The sequence below is a fragment of the Gopherus flavomarginatus genome, chromosome 5, assembly GCF_025201925.1.
Source record: "Gopherus flavomarginatus isolate rGopFla2 chromosome 5, rGopFla2.mat.asm, whole genome shotgun sequence".
In the NCBI taxonomy this organism is placed as follows: domain Eukaryota; kingdom Metazoa; phylum Chordata; order Testudines; family Testudinidae; genus Gopherus; species Gopherus flavomarginatus.
In genome coordinates this window covers 116812299-116831718 of record NC_066621.1, presented here as the reverse complement: position 1 = coordinate 116831718, position 19420 = coordinate 116812299, and the positions used below count along the sequence as shown (strand labels likewise).

The following is a 19420-nucleotide window of genomic DNA, read 5'->3' as shown; positions in this document are numbered from 1 at the left end:
CTCCTGGTCGGTTGGTGCTGTTGGTCACCAGAGGGGAGCCAGGAGCCAGCATGACAGCAAAGGGTTGTGACAGGAGCAGTGGGGAGATGTTTACCCAAGAACTGCTGAACGCAAGAAGCTCTGTGCTTGGGACAAGAATGCCTCTGTGATGGGCAGTAAGGAGCATGGCCTTGGAAGTTGGAAGCAGCTTTGTACTCTCTTTGCTTGGCTTCTGCAAAATGCCAAAACCCACGAACAAAGATACCCCCAAAGCTGTAAATGTATTAGTGGGAGTTTGTTCCCTGTAAAGTTTCCCTCATTCATGACTTTTATGGGCTCTGTGTTTTGTTTATTTCCTTGGCCCAGCTTCTCTCCTGTCTGAGTCTCTGTTCTCGTTAGTGCCCAGGACTCAGATAGGGTTGAGGACTTGTTCTCCAAGGAAGCTCCCATAGTGAGAGGAACTTACATAGAGCCACTTGTGTCCGGAGTGAGAAGGGTAGATAAGAGGAGCTATAGGACTTTTTTCCATCAGCATGGTCCCATCTGATATAGGCAGTCCCCACGGTAGTGATGGAGCTGGTTCCCAGAGGCTCAGGGCTTTCCTTGTGCTAGGAGAGAATTGCTTTATTTCATGAATGGTTTATCAGAGGGTGAGAGACTCGTACTGGCATAATCCAGTCAGGCTGCACAAATGGTACGTATGACTACAAACCCCTTCCTGGGATCAGGCTCCAGACGCCTCAGGATGCCACCTCACCTGACTCCGTACCATTAATCTAACGCAGTGGTTCCCAAACTTTAATAACCTGTGAACCCCAATGTCAAGTCTCGCAAACCCCCTCCTAAAAATGACTACTTCCAGAGATTTTCTCCTTTGCCCAAGTATCAACTATAAAAGCAGTGATCTTGGAAATATTAAATTTGTTTTTATGACATGCTTATTACACACTATTTATTATTATTATTTATCATTATAGTATTTTTATTATATTATGAAAACAGTAACACTCTTCCAGATCTCACTTTTGTAGCTTGTATCACTTTGAATAAGCCTGTTATAAGACAAGGCTCCCATGCTTCATCAAGGAGTATCAGATGTGAAACAGCATGAAGGTATTTAAGAAGCCACTCAAAGAGTTCCTCCTACACAAGCATTCAGGTCTTGAGCAGTCCAGGCAAACAACACACATTACAACAAAGCTTAAACTTGTTCTTCATAATAATTTAAAAAACAATACTAGCTGCCTATTTAATTTTAAAAACAGCAAAATATATCCACCTCCCTTTCCATTTCTTATGAGGAGTCTTGAAGTTTAAATCTCCACAGTGTGATAGATAGGCTTACTTTGATCTGCTTAGCTCTTGGAAGTCCAGTGTCTCTAGGCTGCTGGCCCAGTGCTGCCTGGGGTCCCTAGGGACAGCTCTGTCCGCCATTAGGGAATTTTCCCCCAAGAATCCCCTGTAACATTTCATAAACCCCCAGGGGTTCACGAACTCCAGTTTGGGAACCACTGATCTAATGGGTGCAGGCGTTTGTATATTAGCCTCGGCTTGGATTCCTTATTGGAATGGTTCCCTTTTATACAAGACAGAAGAGAGATCAGGCTGGCCTCAGCAGCAGACTGACCAGCTCCAGAGGCAGCTCCCTTCTTCCTAGCAGATGTTAGGCTCCTCTTCTGCATAGCTCTCTCCAGAGCAATTAATTTAAAACAGGCGCAAACTAGAACATCAGTTGTAACAATGTACCATTTTTGTCTGTTTGCAGGAGCTGGCATGTGCAAGTGTGACTGACTCAAAGATAACTAACCCCTGGGCTGCTGGATTAAACTCTAGTACAGCCCATATTATCCCACAGCACTGAATCTGTTCCCTGCAACAGTCCTACTGAGGCAGGGTTGCTTCTTATTTGCTCTGCTAATGTGAGTGAGCAGTATAGTGCTGCTCTGTGTGCGCCTCTGCACAGACGCTCCGGCACACAGGTCTTAGGTCCAGAGAACTGTTTATCTGGAGTACATGGGATGAGAGGAACTGGGTCTTGTGACTGGTGCCCATCTGTTTGCTGTGGTATGGTCTTCCATTCCTCTGCTGGACATTGAACGAACAGACAGGCAGGCAGGCAGACAGAAGGACCTGCATAGGGCTGGCACTGCAGGTGGAGGGGAAAGTGAATAAGAGGCTGGGAGCAGCTGTTGCCTCTCCTTGCACGTTTCCCAGACTGGCTTTCTTAATTACTCTGAGCAGGTTCATCACCTGGCTGCACAGTATTAGGACATGCATGGTGAATGGTTCCAGCATCATCTCTACTTCAGGTGTCCCCTGAGTTCACGGCATTCAAGCTGAGTGCACCAGGACAGGAAGGGGGTTACCTCTGAGCATGGCCATGTGGGCAACAGGCTTTGTGTGACTGCCCAGGTGCTTGTGTGGCCAGGCAGGGGATTTCTTTGACTGTTGCAGCCCATCAAGCTCAGTTCAGTCTGCAATCTCAGCTCTACTACAGTCCATGCTGCAGCCTTCCTCATGCTGCTGCAGTTTGCTCATCCCTGGGGCAATGCTACCCCTGCCCAGGGTCTGCAGGGACTCTGCAGCCCCCAGGTACTCACAGGAGCTGCATGCTTTTTTGAGAGTGTAAGACTATTTTCCAGTGCATGCTGTGGGCTGCATGTGAAGTGGAGAAAGAAGCCATTGTGCCCCCTGGGTTCGGTGCCTTTATACTGAGATGTTTTCCAGGAAAGGTGAGTGCAGCCTGCCCAGTTAGCATCCAAACATTTCTTTAGTGACAGAACCGGACTCTGTATTATCCTGGAGGGTGATGGGCTGATATGACATACAGAGTTCTGAGCCAGGAAGCCCTGTGGGAGATGCATCAGGAGAGGCACTGGGAGGTCGCTAGCATTGCGGTGAAATGGCAGGGTCTGGAGGGAGTTAAGAGCGGGCACTGCTCACCTTGACTGGCACACAGGAGGCTAGGTTTTCGAGCATAGCAGTGTGGGTTCCTATAGAACACTCAGGGCGCAGCTGCAGGAGCGTGGCATGGTCACTGTAGTAAATATTCTTTTTCCATAGGACTCAAGGAAGAATCGTTTTCCCCGTCTCCCAGCACACTGGGTCTTCGCGCACTGTCCGGCGCTACCCAGCTGGTAATACTCAGCTAATGTCCAATGCTCTACCCAATGGGAATGGGCATGAACAGAGCAGCTCTGGACCACATGCAGCCTATCAAGAGCATACTCTGTCTCTCTGGGGTAAGACCTACTGGGCTGCCAGTATTTCTGAAGGACCTCCTTGGGAGGGGCTGCATTTGCTGATGACACCAAAATGATAATCAGAGGGGTAGCAAATACACTGGAGGCCCAGACCATCTACCTAGCACCTCAGAGTGGAGGGGCTGTAGGCAATACACTGGGATTCAGCTTTAGTGAATGAGTGGAAAGTCCAACCTCAACGAGAGGGAACTAAGCAGCATGGAGAGAAACCTAGGGGTGGAGGAGGAGTCTGCGGTGAACAGCAAGTGCTGGAAATGGCTTGGGTGACAGGATATCAGCAAATGGAACCTATACTCCTAGGGGCACAAAAACCAGTAATGGGTGCATGCATGTGTGTGAACCGAGAGAGGGCATAATGCTGCTCTCACACTGCTCTGGAGCCAGCAGTTCCCTGGGATGGTGTTGCAGCTCTAAAGAGAGAGAGAAAGCAAGTACGAATGCTGCAGGGATTGGTGAAGCCCCATTGCAAAAGGATGGACTGGGAGAAAAGTGCAGATGGTAAGGAAGAGAGAAGCTTGGGGGAATATGATAAATGCTCCCAGAGATAGTAACTTGGGATGGGAATTTCACACTCTGGACATTGTCTGAGTCAATTCTCTCTCAGTATAATCAGAGAGCAGGGATGCAGCAATGCTCTGCTCCCTGATTTGGCTGTGGATGTCTGATTTGTATAACCTATATGTGGTTGGTTCTCTTGGCTGGTCCCCATAGGCCTTGTAAGGTGCAGAGAGGCAAGGCTGCTAGAGACAGCTTGTTTGAGATTGCCAGGAGAGAACCCCACCCTGATGCACCTAGGAAGGGTTCAAAGTGCCCTCTGCAGCTCCTGAATGGGGGCTCTCTCCTGTGGGCCTCCTGAGATGTGGGGTACAGAATGTGCAGGAGGCATCTAGCCAAATAGCTCCAGACTGTGGGCTGGCTGTGCCCATTCGCCCATTTGTTGCCAGCCAGCAGAGCACGGCAGGCCTGGAGAGAGAGAGCCTGCTCCTTTTTCTGGTTTGAATAGTTTAACTATTTTTTTTCTCTCCTTAAAAACAAACAGCTAGGAAATTCTTCACAGAAAACACTGTTAAGGAACAAGAAGAGTGCACGGTGAAATGTCTGGAAGTCAGGAAATGCCACAGTTAGGGCTTGACTACATACCGGTATAATTATACCTGTACATCTGTACTGGTAGTACCCCCTGTGGGGACACACTTATTCCATTATTAGTGGCCATTTCCCAGTTTAGCTTATACTACTTCTAAAATGACATTAGCTAAATCCGAAAAAGGCCAAGAAGCAATGGCCAGAAGCAGAGAACAATTTAGACCCCTAGGCAGAGAATGACTCCCTCTCCCCACAGTTATAGCAGAGCAATGATCCAGTCAGAGAGAGTGTGCAGCAGTGCACAGCCACAGCTGCCCTGGTGCCTGGCATGCCATGTGCAAGTCCTGCAGTTAGGGTGCAGATGCTCCTGGGACTTGGCTCTGTTGCTTCCATTCTGCACTGGCCTTTTCCTTCACAGGGGCCAACCTGACAGAGAAAATCCGAAAGATAAAGATTGTCTTCACCCCGACGATCTGCAAACAGACATGTCGGAGTGGCCACTGCTACAACAGCTGTGAGAAAGGGGACACCACCACCCTGTACAGCCAGGGGGGGCAGAACAATGACCCCAAGTCTGGCTTCCGCATCTGTGAGTATCTCAGGACTCCAGCCTCCTCCCTGCCTGGGCTCCTCCTCCTGTCTCAACAGGCCCTACAGATTTAAGCCATAGCTTCTCCCTATGCTCAGAAGAATGTCTCACTCTCCTAATCAGGAACTATTTCATCTTCTCTGGGGGCCGACCTCTCACACACACCCCCACTCCCTTCCCTGGGAGGGGGAACCTCATCTTCACCCTACTCCTCCCATTCTGGGTGGCGGGAGAACGGATTTCAGTCAGAGCCGCAGACAGGCCTCACAGTCTTGCTCCCAGGCAGGGCCAGCTTGCTGCTTTCATTGGCATCCAGTCTTGGGGCTGCCTTTCATCACCTAATTTCATCCAACTCTCTCCTTTCACTCATATGGCAGCCAGCAGAGCTGGCTTCAGGTTGTGAGTTGTTTCAGTGAACAGGGCTGCGGAAATCTTTCCTCTTGTTTCCTGGATGGTGGGATTGCCTGGGAATATTCTGTCTCATCTAGTGAGTTGGGCAGGCTGTCTGCCCCTCACACCAGGGATCCACTCAAGCACTGGCTCCCTGGGTGGTGGGATAGGGCTTTTCATTTGCTAGCCTTGGCAGTCCCCTGGGGGTGAGATGAACTGTTTCAGAAGCACTAGAGTCCCTCCAAAACCAGAGGAGTTTGAGAGAAGCCCTGGCAAAGGTGGGGACTGAGCCAAGTGGGTGGTTTGTGTGAATTGCCCCAACACAGCTGGGTGTCTCCTCCCAAAGACTGATTGAGTGGTCCCAAAATCTCCTGACTAGTGAGTGTCTCTAAGTGGAGTTCTTGGAGAATGGTGGGTGCCCATCTGCAGGGCTGGCTCCAGCTCTTTTGCTGCCCCAAGCGGCGAAGAGAAAAAGGGAAAAAAAAAAAAAAACCTCAATCGGCAGCACTTCAGTGGCTGCTTTACCGCGCCGCTTCATTCTTTGGCGGCAATTCGGCAGCTGGACTGAGGGACCTGCTTCCGAATTGCCGCCGAAGACCCGGATGTGCTGCCCCTTTTCATTGGCCTCCCCAAGCACCTGCTTCCTGCGCTGGTGCCTGGAGCTGGCCCTGCCCATCTGCCAGGCACACAGCTTCACCCCAAGTCTAACAGGTCACCAGGGCACCTGAGGCAGGAATGTCTCATCGATCCAGGAGAGAGGTTGATTTGTTAGTTAACCCCAGGCACCTAACTCTTATTAGAATAAGCTCTGGGTCATCTGCTTCAATCCTGCCCTGTGATGAGAACTGAAAGGAGTCACTTGGGGTGTCATTTGCGGATGTTTTCCTAAAGCTGTGGAGGCAAACGACTCCTGCTTCCCTTCTGATTCCTGCATCCCATCTCTGTACTTTATCAGCTTCTGCAGACACGAGACAGGCCCAGAGAGAGGCTTCAAACTCAGTCCTCTGCCTGTTCCATGTCCATTGAGCTCCCCTGCCCCTTGGCTTGTGAATAGTAACCCCTGCCCAACCAGGTTTTTTGGAAACTCTGATGCTGAGGGCAGGGATGCTGAGGGCATACTAACTCCTTTCTGACTCCACTGTGTGCTGTTACATCAGCCCCCAACCACCTCTTAGAGATCCTGCTGGTGCCAGCAGTATCACCCTGGCTCTGTGGGGCTTTGCAGCCGTGTGTATGTGTGTCTGTCTGTCTGTCTCTCTCTCTCTCTCTCTCTCGCCAGCCACAGTGACAAAGCCCAAGGGAGAGCAGATCTTCCTCAGCGTCTGTCTGAAAGAAACTCGCTCCATTCTGAGCTAAGCTAGGGTCTGTGGTTTCTCCTCTTGCTCTCTGCTGGTTAGAGTGACCTTCAGTGGTGAATCCAGGCTGCTTTCAAGAAATCAAGTGCCTGCCTGCTGCTGTCCTGGGCCTGCTGCTTGGTTACTGCAAGGCTGCTGCTGGGCCAGGCCGCTCGTCTGGGATCCCAGGCTGATGCTGGGCTGCTCCCCAGCCAGAGGGAGTAGCTAGGCTCCTCTGTTAAGCTGGTCTCTCTTTGCCTTACAGATTTCTGCCAGATCCCCTGCCTGAACGGAGGGCGCTGCATTGGCAGGGATGAGTGCTGGTGCCCGTCTAACTCCACAGGGAAGTTTTGCCACCTGCCAGTTCCAAAACTAGAAAAAAACCAAGTGGGAAGAGTCCCAAAGACCCTGGCCAGCGGCTCCATAAAGCAGTCCATGTACACGCTGCCTCTGTCCAACCAGCTCGGTGAGCATGGGCCTGGGCCACTCACCCTTTCGGGCTGCCTGCACATGTGGTGTAGAGAGTAGCTCTGGCTGGATATCTGGGCCCAGCTACCCTCCAGAGCATGGGCTTGCAAAGATAGTGCCAGGTTGCTTGTGCCCTGGAGATTAGAACATTTCTGGATAGGGATGTATGGAATTCATGGGGCAGGGGAGAGAGGGCTCTGATCTGGGAGATAATAGGGGGAGGAAGCAGTGGGGCTAGCTCTGGGGTCAGTGGAAGAAGGAGGTAAGGGGTTGGTCCAGTGACAGTGGATCCCTTAACCCTGACACACTCTCTGCACCTTGGACAGCCCCATCCCTCGCACTCACCCCACATTCCACACGTGAAGTAGGTGATGGAGTGATTGTTATTAGATTAAAATATTGTGCCTGCCCTTCCCCCAAGCCTAGTGCCAGTTTCCTCCCGGGAAGCCCATGACCTCCCCACCTTGCTGCAAAACCCTCCAGGTCTCTCTCATGCCCACGAGTGAGAACACACCTCTGAACAGGTCCAGGTATCTCAGTGTTCCAGCGCTCTCACCCTCTCCTCTCCGAACCAGTCATTTATTAGATCATGGACTCTCTGGGAGGGCCTGGGAAGGGGTGCAAGTGCCCGAATTTGTGTGTGGGAGCTTGTTGCAAGCACATGGTGACAAGGCCATGTGAGAGTGCATGCAGATGAGCAAGTCCCGAGTGTGCAAGGCCTCAGCTACCCAGAGGCAGCAGGACCTGAGTGCTGTGCCTTTTTCATGCTGTGAGAAGCACCCACAGGAATTAAACCCTACTGCTCTGTTGAGGCAGTGCTCAGGGTAGGAATTTCAATGCATGGCTGTCAGGGAATATCAGAGTTCAGGTGCCCACAGTGCCATGGGCGCAGCCACAAGGCTGAAGTCAGTGGGAGCTGGGCATGTGCCTCTAAGTGTAGTCTGTGCGAAGGCTGCAATGGGAACACTGGACTCTCCTGGCTTGTGCATATAACCCCTACCCCCACCGTAGCATGACATTAACCAAGAATTTTGCACTTAAGCACTGTCCTGTGGGTTCTTGATGAGCTTGTCTCAGGTTGCGCAGGAAGGCTCTTCAGGGTTTGCCCAGCTGGGAGACTAGGCAGACGTTTTCCTTCGTGACACAGGTTTTCTCTGGATTTCCCAGTGTGGTCGTCCCAGAGTGGCCTCAGCAGTCAGTCTTCCCTCCACAGTGACTCACTGGCAAACGAGGAACTGCTCCCAGTGCCAAGTAGGTCACCTGGGCAAGCGTAGCTGAATTGTCAGTGTTGGTCTAAACTCATCTTCCAGCTTCCTTAAACCCTTCCCTGGTGAACGTCCACATCAAGCACCCTCCAGAGGCCACTGTGCAGATTCACCAGGTGGCCAGGGTGAGGGGCGACTTGGGCCAATCGGAGGAGAACAGTGTGGAGGCTGTACTCCTATCTCAGCTACCCACTGGGCCACAGCACAGCTACAGCAATGGGAACAGCAACAGCATCACCACAGAGAGTGGCCAGCAGCAGCGGCCCCCAGAGCTTATGGGGAGATGTTTCCGGGAGACACTGCATGGACAGGTAAGGGCTGCACCTGTCCTACTTTGGGGGAGGTGGTGCGTGGAGCAGTGAGTGTGTATGAACATGACTGCAGTCCATGTGGCGCAGTGCGTGTGCGGCATGCTGGTATGCAGTCTGTGCGTGCAGAATGCAGTGCACTTGAGTGGTGCACGTGCTGCATCTGTGTGCTGTGTGTGCAGCTGCAGTGATGTAGTGCGTGGATGTGACCCAAAGTCGGAAAAAGAGGGCATGCCAGTGGGACCTGGGGTCTCTGCCTGGACCCCATCGTGCCCTGTGCCTGTGTTGCTCAGCCCTGACACCTCTCACATACAGTCTCCTTTGAATAGGTGCCCTACTTCTAGAAACATTTACAACAAGACTGTCTGATTACTGGGTAGGAAACATAGGAAAGTTCCCCTCAATCTCACACAGTAAGTGAAAGTCTGATTTTCATGGCCTGTTGCCTTCCTGTGCATCTTGGTCAGAGCTAGGGAAGCAAATGCCCCTGGGGAGTTGTCTAGCCCTTCCCCTGCACTGACTGCATTTTATTATTTTGCTTTTCCCCATTGGAGATTTCTGGCCCCCAGTCTAACACCTGCGAATTCCCAGGGGCGAGCTCTGAGTGAGACCTATAGTCTGATGGATCAGGACTCTTCCTTCTCCCCCAGCACCATGAATGCAGCCCTTGCTCTCAATCTATTCCTGGTACCTTTCCCGTCATTTGCTCTTTTCCATCCAAAACATTTTTAGCTGGATTTAATTCTGAGCAATTTCCTAAAGCAAAAATAAATGAGATCAGGCCCCAAACATTTGACATGTGAATGCAGGGCTGGAAAAGCCCCATTCAGCTGTGTGAAGATGGAGAGCTCTCTAAACCCGACCTCGGTCCCAGGGGGCTCTCCCTCCGAGCGGCCAAGTTAAAGGAGGCCCCGTTAGAGATACGATGGTGCTCTCCTGGGACCATCAATCTGCGGAGGGGAGCTCTGCAGTAGGAAGAGGGGCCGCGCTTGCTGGGAACATGCCTTGTTTAACTGGAGCTGTGGCCGAGCAGCCTGGGTGACGGCGAGGAGCCTAGGCAGGAAGTATTTGTCTCTTCTGTCTGTGTCTGAAGCAGAGGTTATTGGAATGTGAGCACTGGGCATGTGGCCATGTGTCAGATGGATGGGGGCCAGATTTGGCCTGTGGGCTGCGACATCTCAACTCTAGCAAGGAAGCTTGTAATCCAGAAGGGGAAAGAGACTCATTAAGCAAACAAAAGCATCTTACCACAAGCTCCGCATGTGGGCTGGAGCTGTGCACCCATCTCACTGGGTAATCCCTGGGTGGCTCAGAGCAGGCACTGGCCTTATCCTGGGCCTTGCTGGGTGATCATCTCTGGGTCATGCTCTGCTCTGTCTAGCATCCCAGCCCCTCCAAGGGGGCAGTCATAGAGAGGCTCTTGTTTTTCTGTCTGCTAGACTGTTTACTGTCTTAAACTGTGTCCCTGGTCCTGTTCTGGCCCTGCAGGGAGCTTTGCTGTGATGGCTGTGTTAGTGTCTAGCAAGAGGCAGTCATCCCCTGTGCTGGCTCTGCTCCCCTCCTCTGCAGTGAGCCATGGCTTTATTCCTTCTCCTTGCCCCTCTCATTCTACACCACCTCCCATGCTGCCCTCCCTTGGATACTCTTGCCCTGGAAGGATGGAGGGGCTGGGAATGGTGCCTGGCATAGTCCCACTCTGAGAATCCTGATGCCTCCTCTTCTCCGTTGCAGTGTGCTAACCCACTGGAGGGCCTGGCCAAGTTTGAGGATTGCTGTGGCAGTGTGGGGCTCTTCTGGGGGGTGAACCAGTGCATCCCATGCCCCCCGAGACCAGGTAAGTGCTGCTCCAAGGGAAACTTTAATGGGGACAGTCCATGGCTTCTCAGTACCAGAGCTGAGCTTTCTCCATATACGCTACAGAAGGCAAGGGGATCCAAAGAGAGCAGAGGGCTGTTCCAATCAGCTGAGGAAGCACAAGGCCCCTCTCATTTCAGGCCTTTTGGAATGTAGATGTCCTTTGCTGAAGGCCTCTGGGAAGGAGGGCATGTCTAACGCGGTGTCTTGGGTGATGCTTGCCCTCTCCAGCCTCAGCCCATGCGCTGGGAGGAGCGGTTTGGTCTGGGCGCTGGCTTGAAGCCCAGCACTTTCCCCACAAACCGCCTCTGTAAAAGTTCAATGCAGCCAGCGGCTCGCTCCATGCCAGATACATTAGGAGGGAGAAACAGGAAAACAACGGCCGAGGTTTTAGGAGGTGCAGCCCTAGATTAGCCAAGGAGGCTGCAGACTCAGCTGATAGAGTTACGGGCCTGCTCTAGGCCCAGCGCGGGCTTGGCAGGGACTCTGGAAATAACACTACATCAAACAATTGGCAGGAGTGTGCTTGGAGTCCGTTCCAGGGACACAAGAATCCAGCTCAGGTTTTTTTGGTTCCAAGAGCTGAGCAGACTGATCCAGCACAGTTATAGAGGAATCCTCAGCCATTAGGCTAGGACCTTGGGCCCTTACTATGGGGCTCATTCCTTGGGGTGCTGTGGTTTCTGGAAGAGCCCCCCAGCCAGGGGAGGGCGAGGGAGTTTCCTATGGACTGGGTGACTCCTGCACTGTTCAGGACTGCTGCCCTCTCTCTGTGGGAACACGGAGTTACCAGCAGGTAGTTTTGGCAGCTTGGCAAGATGGGCTTAGTTTTGTGCCCCCATGCTGCTTGTGGGATGGTGTATGGGGCCTGGGGCTTGCTGCCCGCCCCCGTCCTCAGTGGAACAGGGCCTGGGGCTTCCCTCTCCCCTTTTGTCATGATGGGGCCCAGTGCTCCAGGACAGGGGCCGGTGTCATCCCCCCTGCTTGGCAAATACAGGGCCAGTAAGATGGTCCTGGCACTCCCTGAGTGGAGGTCAGGTTTCAGTCCCATAGTGGGGTGAGTGCGTGAAGCTGGTGTGCAGTCTGGGGAGGGGATTACTGCATTGGAAAGGAGAGTCTCATGTGACCAAATAGCTGCTGCCAGTAACCACTCAAACCTGTGCGCAGCCAGCCAGGTCTGCCCCTGCCTCCCAGGCTCCTTCCATCCCAGCCGTGGTTAAGCAGCTAGAGAGCTTGCCAGGGGAGATTGTCCGGGGCTCCTGGGGTCTCTGCAGCCCTCTCCACCTATTCCCTGCCTGAGCCTTGCTGGATGGCAGGGACACCCTCTCTCCAGGCTCAGTGCAGTGCGATGCCAGCATTAGAGTCACAAGCGCTAAGTCCCTGCTCTTAGCATGTCGTGCGTCAGGCTACAGCTCTCCCCACAGACCCAGCATGGCTTTACGAGAGCGGGGAGCCGGTGCCCTAGGATTCCTTATTAGGATTAGATCAGTCTCTGTTCAGAGCCCCCATAAGAGACACCTGCTGCTTCTGGGCAGGACAAGCTTCATTCCCCCTATCACGGTGATCTCGCAAAAGGCAGCGTGCTGGCCCCAGAGGCACCGTCAGCCCTATAGACAGAGAAAGGAATGGAAGCCTGGTGATGGAGCTAGCCAGGCCAGCGTGGTGTGAGTGCTCCTGAGTGCCGTGGAACTGAGGTCAGAGAGGGTGTGCCAAGAGGAGGTGGGCTTATTGGCAGGGCTGAAGCCAGACTAGAATGGCCCTGGGGTACCTAGTGTGGGGAGCTGGGAGAAGAGGATGTTCTCTAGTATTTGGTGAGAAAGGGGAGCTGGCTGTGGGTTAGTCCTTTGAGTGCAGGGAGTTCTGTCCTGTACCAGCTGCTCTGGAGTGCAGTAGGCACAGCGCTGCTGAGCTCACACCTGCTTGCCTCAGCCAGACATGGGGCTCGGGCCTGCCTCCCCTCTCTTCACCTCGTCGGTCCATGCTCGGCACTGTAGTATCAGAGCACGACCTCCTCTCTACTCCTTCCCCCTCCCCCCACCATGGGGACTAACAGAAATAGACCCCTGAGAGCTAGACAACGGGAGTAAAGGGGAAGAACTACATGGAACAGGATTGTTGGCACCTTCAGGCAGTGCCTTGAGTCAGGCCCACCTCCTGCTTGTGTGCATTTACTTAGTAATTTAGATCTTTCTGTCTTCCCTCTGCCGCCTGTTGCTGGGATGACATTTGGGTGAGATGCTTGACTGGTTTCTCCTCAGTCACGAGCTATGCTATCTGGAGCCGTGTTCCCTGAAACGTGGACTAGGGCCTCAGCATCTTGGCACCAATGTTAAACTGAGGTGCTCTGAGCTGCTGTGACCCCCTTGCCCTGTGGGACTCTGCTGTGACCCTGCTTCTTGCTGCCTGTTTATCTCTGCTGGCCCCAGTCTGCTCCAAGGGATGAGCATGAGCATGTGCGCTATGCGAAGGATCACATGGTTGATGGGTTCTGTACAAACAAGGAAATGTACCATAAAGGCATTCTACTCACACATTCCCCCCTCCACCCCCCCGTATTTGGTTTCTAGCGATGCACTGACCTTTAGCTCCATAACTGTTGTCTTCACACCCTTCTCATCCCCATGTTCTTTGTGCACATCCTCCATTTCCCCTTTCTCTCCACTCCCTTTATTGAGAGCAGGGCTGCACATGGCATCTTCATTAGGCTACTGATGGCTGTAAGAACTTCCCACCTCCCTGCTCCTCGCCAGGTGCTGGGTATCCCATACCAGTGAATTCTACAAGCGTGTGGCCCAACAGCTGTTGTCCCCTCCCCCCATGTTAGACCCCTGGATCTCAGAGAACTGCATGGACTAGGGGGGACACAAATCCCATAGATTTTCACGGGAACTTCATGGCTGGATAGGGTGCTGCCTTTCAACTGTGCATGGCAGGTGGATGTCAGTGAGAGAATCCCAGGTTACTAATGTGTGTTGAGTTTATCACTCAGGAGTGCCCCTGATCTCTGCGTAGGAAGTCTTGGCCATCAGTGGCAGCAGGGACCAGACAGACATCCCATAGGAAGCAGGCTTCACCCCTGCAAACACGAAATCTCCACCTGTGCTCTTAGCAGATAACTGGGGAGGGCGCTACCCTGTTATAAATAACCATGAACTCCCAGTGGCTCCCAATTCCATGGCTTGCCACAGTGTGTCCCTGCAGCAGCTGGGGCTCTGGGGAGTGTGATACTGGTTCAGATGGCTGTTTGTCTGTTGATTGAGCTCAGACAGATGGATGCCTGTCTGGCTTTCATCAGATTAATTCCATGTGGACGTGAAAGTCAACAGCAAAGAATGCATCCCCCATCTTTTTCCTTTCCATGCCACCAGGAGATCCCGGCCTCAGTCCCTGGCTTTGGCCTATAGTCTCCCCTTATGTACATTGGCAGAAATTCAGATTAGCTGGAGAGGCCCAGAGCTTCCATTTTTCTCTCTCATTCTGTGCAAGTTTCTATCTCTGTTGAATCCATCCTTGCTTTACTGCTCCTTAAATGGCCCTACATGGTGGAGATCACATGGCGTGAGAACAGCCAGACAGCTGCCAGGTGCTGGGGCTGGTGCAGGGGGAAGGCTGCAGTGCTCTGAATGAGGACAGTACCACTGAATTGCTGATGTACTTTTCCCTGGTCTGTGCTCTCAGCATCTGATGCCAGAGCTCAGACAGAAATGAGTCAGGGGCACAGGTTCCTCTTCCACATTCTCATCTCTCTCCTGGAGGCACCAAGTGCCAGAACCTCTCTTCACCCACAGCTTTGCTCCATACCTCCTCTCCTCAGGGCTCTCAGCATCTATGAATGCTCCTTTCTCCACCCAAGGTGCTGGTATAGAGAGGCCTTCAACCTGATGCTTGGGGTGTATCGCTCTGCATTGTGCCCACCAGCAGAGACTCCACATCCCATGTTCAGAGCCCAGCTGTTTCTTTCAGACTCAGACCTGGGCCCTGCCCATTGTTCATATTGTTGGGCTGTAGCTCATTGACCTGGTCAGCCACACGCACAGCAGTGGTGCATCCTGCTCACATACAGCTTTCCTCTGGCACTGGAGATTTCCAAGAAAGCTCCCCTCTGTGCCCTCCTGTCCTGGGGAGCTGTGCACCAGGACCCAGTCTCGACAGCTCTTGGAATTTCAAGCATTCCAGCAACCAGAGACGGAAATGGCAGAAATTAGCTCAGCGTAAACACTTACAAATGTACTGCAGGGCAGCCAGGCAAGAGCTAGACAAATGAAGAACTTGTTTGGATTGACTTGCTGCCTGAGACACTGGATTATTAGTTGAGTCTGGAGACAGACGGACGTCTCTGCTGACTTGCCGCTTTTACATTAGGTACACATTAGTGTGTGGGAAACATCAGAGAATCGGATGGAACCAAGGCCGACAGCTCTCTGAACTCTCCTACCACGCCCGTCCTGCCATGATCAGGCCCAGCTGCTGTTCTTCATTCACCTAGCACCAGCAGCGGTATAGGCACTTCATATGCCTGTGACGATGCGGTTATGGCAGGACACAACTGAGAGTGTCAATTCAGGACCAATTGCTTAAACAGGGCAGTTACAGCCCAAGGCTGGGGTTTTTCCACCTCTAAGGCAAACCAAACCAGCCAAACAAAGAGGACTTCGGTTTCACCCCACTGGCTAATACAAGTCACACAAGCAACTTCCTTAGACACTCCAGTTTCCCAGTATCACGACCAGTGCCACTCGTCCTGGGGATGAATGGTTATGAAAACCAACACCCCAATAAAAGAAAACGGTTCTCTCGATCCCAAAGAATCAAGCCCCAGACCCAGGTCAAAATACACATCAGATCTTACCACAAATCATGCTGTTGCCAGTCCTTTAGAATCTAAAATCTAAAGGTTTATTTATGAAAGGAAAAAGATAGAAATGAGAGCTAGACTTGGCTAAATGGAATCAATTACATGCAGTAATGGCAAAGTTCTTAGTTCAGGCTTGTAGCAGTGATGGAATAAACTGCAGGTTTAAATCAAGTCTCTGGAGAATATCCCCTGCTGGGATGAGTCATCAGTCCTTTGTGCAGAGCTTCAGTTTGTAGCAAAGTCTCTCCAGAGGTAAGAAGCAGGATTGAAGACAAGATGGAGATGAGGCATTAGCCTGATATAGGCTTTTCCAGGTGTAAGAACCTCTTTGTTCTTACTGTGGAAAATTACAGTAAAATGGAGTCTGGAGTCACATGGGCAAGTTCCTGTGTACTTTGCTGAGTTACAAAGCGTATTTGCCTTCTCTCAATGGGTCAATTGTTTAGCTGATGGTCCTTAATAGGCCATCAAGCAGGCTAGGCAGAGCTAACACCAACTTGTCTGGGATGTTTCCCAGAAACACAGCACAAATTTGAAATACAGACAGTATAGAGCCAATACTTATAACTTCAACTACAAATTTATACATACATATGGACACCATAATCATAACCAGCAACCTATAACCTCATTTTTAACACCTTATATGACCCCCTTTATATAAGATTTGGTGCCATTATAGGACCTTGGTTGCAAACCATGTTCTATATGGTCCCAGTTTATATCAATAACGTCACAATGCCACATCTATGTCCAGTGGAGGCTGGGGCTGGGATGTGCCCAGGTGGCATTTTACTCCAAGCAGTGTATCAGCCTCACAGCTTTCATTTGCATGTGTGATTTTCAGTTGCCTGGTTTGTCCACACTCTGGTGGAGGTTGGGGGCACGGATTTCCAGGCCTCCTGAAAGAGGTGTGTTTGAGAAGGGACCTGGAAGAGGAGGGCTGAGGTGTGGCAGAGTGCACAGAGAGTGGCTTTTGCCCGCGTTAAGTTGGTGGTAAGACATCCAGGAAGAGATGTTGGAGACAGGCTGAGACATGGGATTGGGTCGGGGGGATATGTCAGGAGGGGTGAGGTAGATCTGTGGGTCACTGGTGTACTGAGGGTAATTAAAGCTGTGTGAGTGGATGAGATGATCCAGAGAGGGTTTGAAGGGATCAGAGGATGGGGGCCAAATGTGGACCCCAGTGGGAGCCACTTGCAGAGTGGAAGGCAGGAAGGAGGATCCCCTGGAACAGATGCTGAAGGAATGACCAGAGTGGGTAGAGAGAACTGAGGCACAAAAGCCAAGGGAGGGCAAGACTGCAGGAAAGAGGATGTGTGATTAGCAGTGTCAGAAGTCCTTTGTGCAGAGCTTCAGTTTGTAGCAAAGTCAGTGGCAGTGTCAGAAGTAGCTGAGAGGCTGAGGGGGAGGATGTTAGAGCGGAGGCCCTGGGATTTGGCTGGGAAAAGGTCAACGCCTGTGGGGAAAGCAGTATCAGAGGAGTGCGGAGGGTGAAAGCCAGGCTGATGTTTGTGTTGTGTTGGAGAAGAAACTGAGTTACAGGGATGTAGTCAGTGTCCTGGCATGAGGTCAAGAGGCCTGCGACAGGACGTGGAGTGTTAGGACCATTCACAGCAATGCAGTGTTATTTCTGCTGACTCACCAGCCTAGCTGAGTCCTGGTTACCTTCCAGCTTGGGGTTGGAGTGCCTCTGTGAGGCACGAGGGCCAGGGAGTGCAAAGGGGAGAAAGCGAGGCAAAGGAGATGTCTTTAGCTGAGGTTTATGTCTTACTCTTAAGTTGCCAACAGAGGCAAACCCCAGGCAGGGCATGAGTTTGGTCACTAACCCACTGTGGCCTCAGTGTAGTGTCCCTTGCCCACCACTGAAACCATGGGATAAAGGAGGACAGAAATTGAGAGATTTTCCCTGCAGCTAAGGTGTGTGTTACACCATATGACACAGCAAAAACTGACACAGAGGCCAGTTCCCCAAAGTGCTCGGTGATAGAAATCCCAAGAGAACAGAAAATAAAGTCCCGAAAGCTTCTCCAAGCAGATGGACCCCCCCCCCCAACACACACCTCTTTTCCCAGTGCACTGTATTTCCTATGGGTTTTGCCTCCCAGGGCCATTCTCAGTCTGGCAGAAACCCTGTCCTAATGCCCTTAGTGCTGCCTTTTTCAGGCATTGTCCCCACCAGCAGAGGTTCAGAGCACTGCTTCGCTTTTTCTAGGATGGGGCCACAGAATGGGAAGCTTAGCAAGATAGAAATAGCACCCATCCCTTTTTCGCAGAACCTGGTGAGCTCTGTGGGAGCATCCCTGCGAGGATGGAGTGCTGCTGGATTTGTCCAGGTGTTGTGTACCGTCTTTTGCACTGACTAAACAGCTGGGAGAAACCCCTTCCCTTCTGCCCCTCCCAAACAAGCTTTCAAGAGTTTCTGGCTGGAGCAGTAAACTAGTAAAGCAGCCCCTTTCAGACTCTGCCCCTTCTCTTCTCACACAGGATAGCCAGGGGTCAGCCTAGCAATGGGCCCAGATCGGGCAGTCCTGCAAACTCCCTGCCCAGTAGGGTTCACTCCTGCTGCTCTCCGCCCCCCCTCCAACATGGGTGGAGGTTTTAACTTCATTAAGATACCGTTCTTTGAAGGCCATCATTTTATTTCAGAGGGGTAGCCGTGTTAGCCTGGATCTGTAAAAAGTGACAGAGTCCTGTGGCACCTTATAGACTATAAGGTGCCACAGGACTCTGTCACTTTTTATCATTTTATTTGTATTTCTCCCACATTTTTCAAGGTTTTGTCCTAGAGAAGAATCGGAATATACTGGAAAGTTGGAGCCTGTAGTGTCTGGCTTGGCATCTGCAATGTTCCCCACACGGACCTCCCACCGTGTTAGGCATAGCTGGCAAATGGCTGGCTGCTCCGCCTGTTGGAGCCACAGTCATTAGCTATATGGAATGGTATTGCAAGCCACATGCCATTCTTCCTGCTGCACCCTTAGGCATTGTAAAAGCAATTGGAACCCTCTTGGAAATCAAACCCTGGCTGGCCTTACTACAGTCAGATCGGGGATGATGCAGAGGAAAGAGATTTAAAAGATTTGATGAAGCCTCCAGGAGGACCTAGTTCTACTGGAGTGGCACAGTCTGCCATGGACTCTGGTCTCATCGTGGCAATGCACGTGGGCATGGCTGGAAATGGGAAGGAGCTGAGGCTTACACACGATTACACTTTCATAGTGCTTCTTGGCCAGAGAGATCCCAACAGGCTTGAGACACATTCCTGACTTGCTGTCTGGAGGTCTCCCTTTGCCCATCAGTTGTGGCTGAGTGGGCTGCAGCAGCTGGTTCACAGTGCACAGCAACACAAATCAGCACATTAAATGCAGAAGAATCTTGTATCCAGTTGGAACAGCTAGTAAGGTAGAATGGAGTTACCCCAGCTGAAAATTGCCCCAGCCACCAAGGCTAACAATGCAAGGTAGGATCTTAGCTGACCGCATGTGGGCAAGATCTTGGTTTCACAGCTCACCTCAATGACAGCATCTCCAGCAACACAGCACCCCTCGCTCGGGCCTTGGGGAATGTTGTGACTCACGGGGAAGCTATCTGTCACAGATCATCTGAAGGCAACATATCTGGACAGCAGGACTCTTTAGCCCAACGCCCTTTGGGGAGCTTTAGGGACCCCTGTTCTCAACTCTCCCAGAGTCCCTTGGGCCTTGCCATTGTCCACTGGCTCCAAGAAATGCACTCATTCCCTCGCCCTGTACCTAGCATTCTGCCTGCTCCTAGGGATGCAGTCGCTTGTGTGCTTTCCCTCTGGAGCCCATTGCTAAGGCTAAGCTGTCTGCTTTTCTGTTGGCAGTGGCTTCAGCAGCTGGGTCAGAGCTTTCTCCTCTTGGGGAGCAGGTCTTTTCTGCTGTGTGTTAAATCAGGCTGAGGTTTTAGTGGCATGCCTGGAACCTTTGCTCAGTCCAAGGAGAGAGGATTTTGCAGTCTGTTTTTGATTAACCACGCACACTCCAGCCTGCTTCTCCCTGGCTG

At 51.8% G+C, this 19420-nt stretch overlaps 1 protein-coding gene across 5 annotated transcripts in view; it reads left to right on the top strand.

Moving 5' to 3' along the window:
* LTBP2 (latent transforming growth factor beta binding protein 2) overlaps positions 1-19420 on the top strand; it is a 128296-nt gene that overhangs the window by 50385 nt on the left and 58491 nt on the right. For all 5 annotated transcript variants that reach the window (XM_050955643.1, XM_050955645.1, XM_050955644.1 and 2 more), the window contains exons 4-8: positions 3043-3221; positions 4747-4917; positions 6907-7107; positions 8420-8685; positions 10414-10516. In XM_050955643.1, the coding sequence (XP_050811600.1) occupies positions 3043-3221; positions 4747-4917; positions 6907-7107; positions 8420-8685; positions 10414-10516 (920 nt within the window). The remainder of the gene's footprint in view (positions 1-3042; positions 3222-4746; positions 4918-6906; positions 7108-8419; positions 8686-10413; positions 10517-19420) is intronic.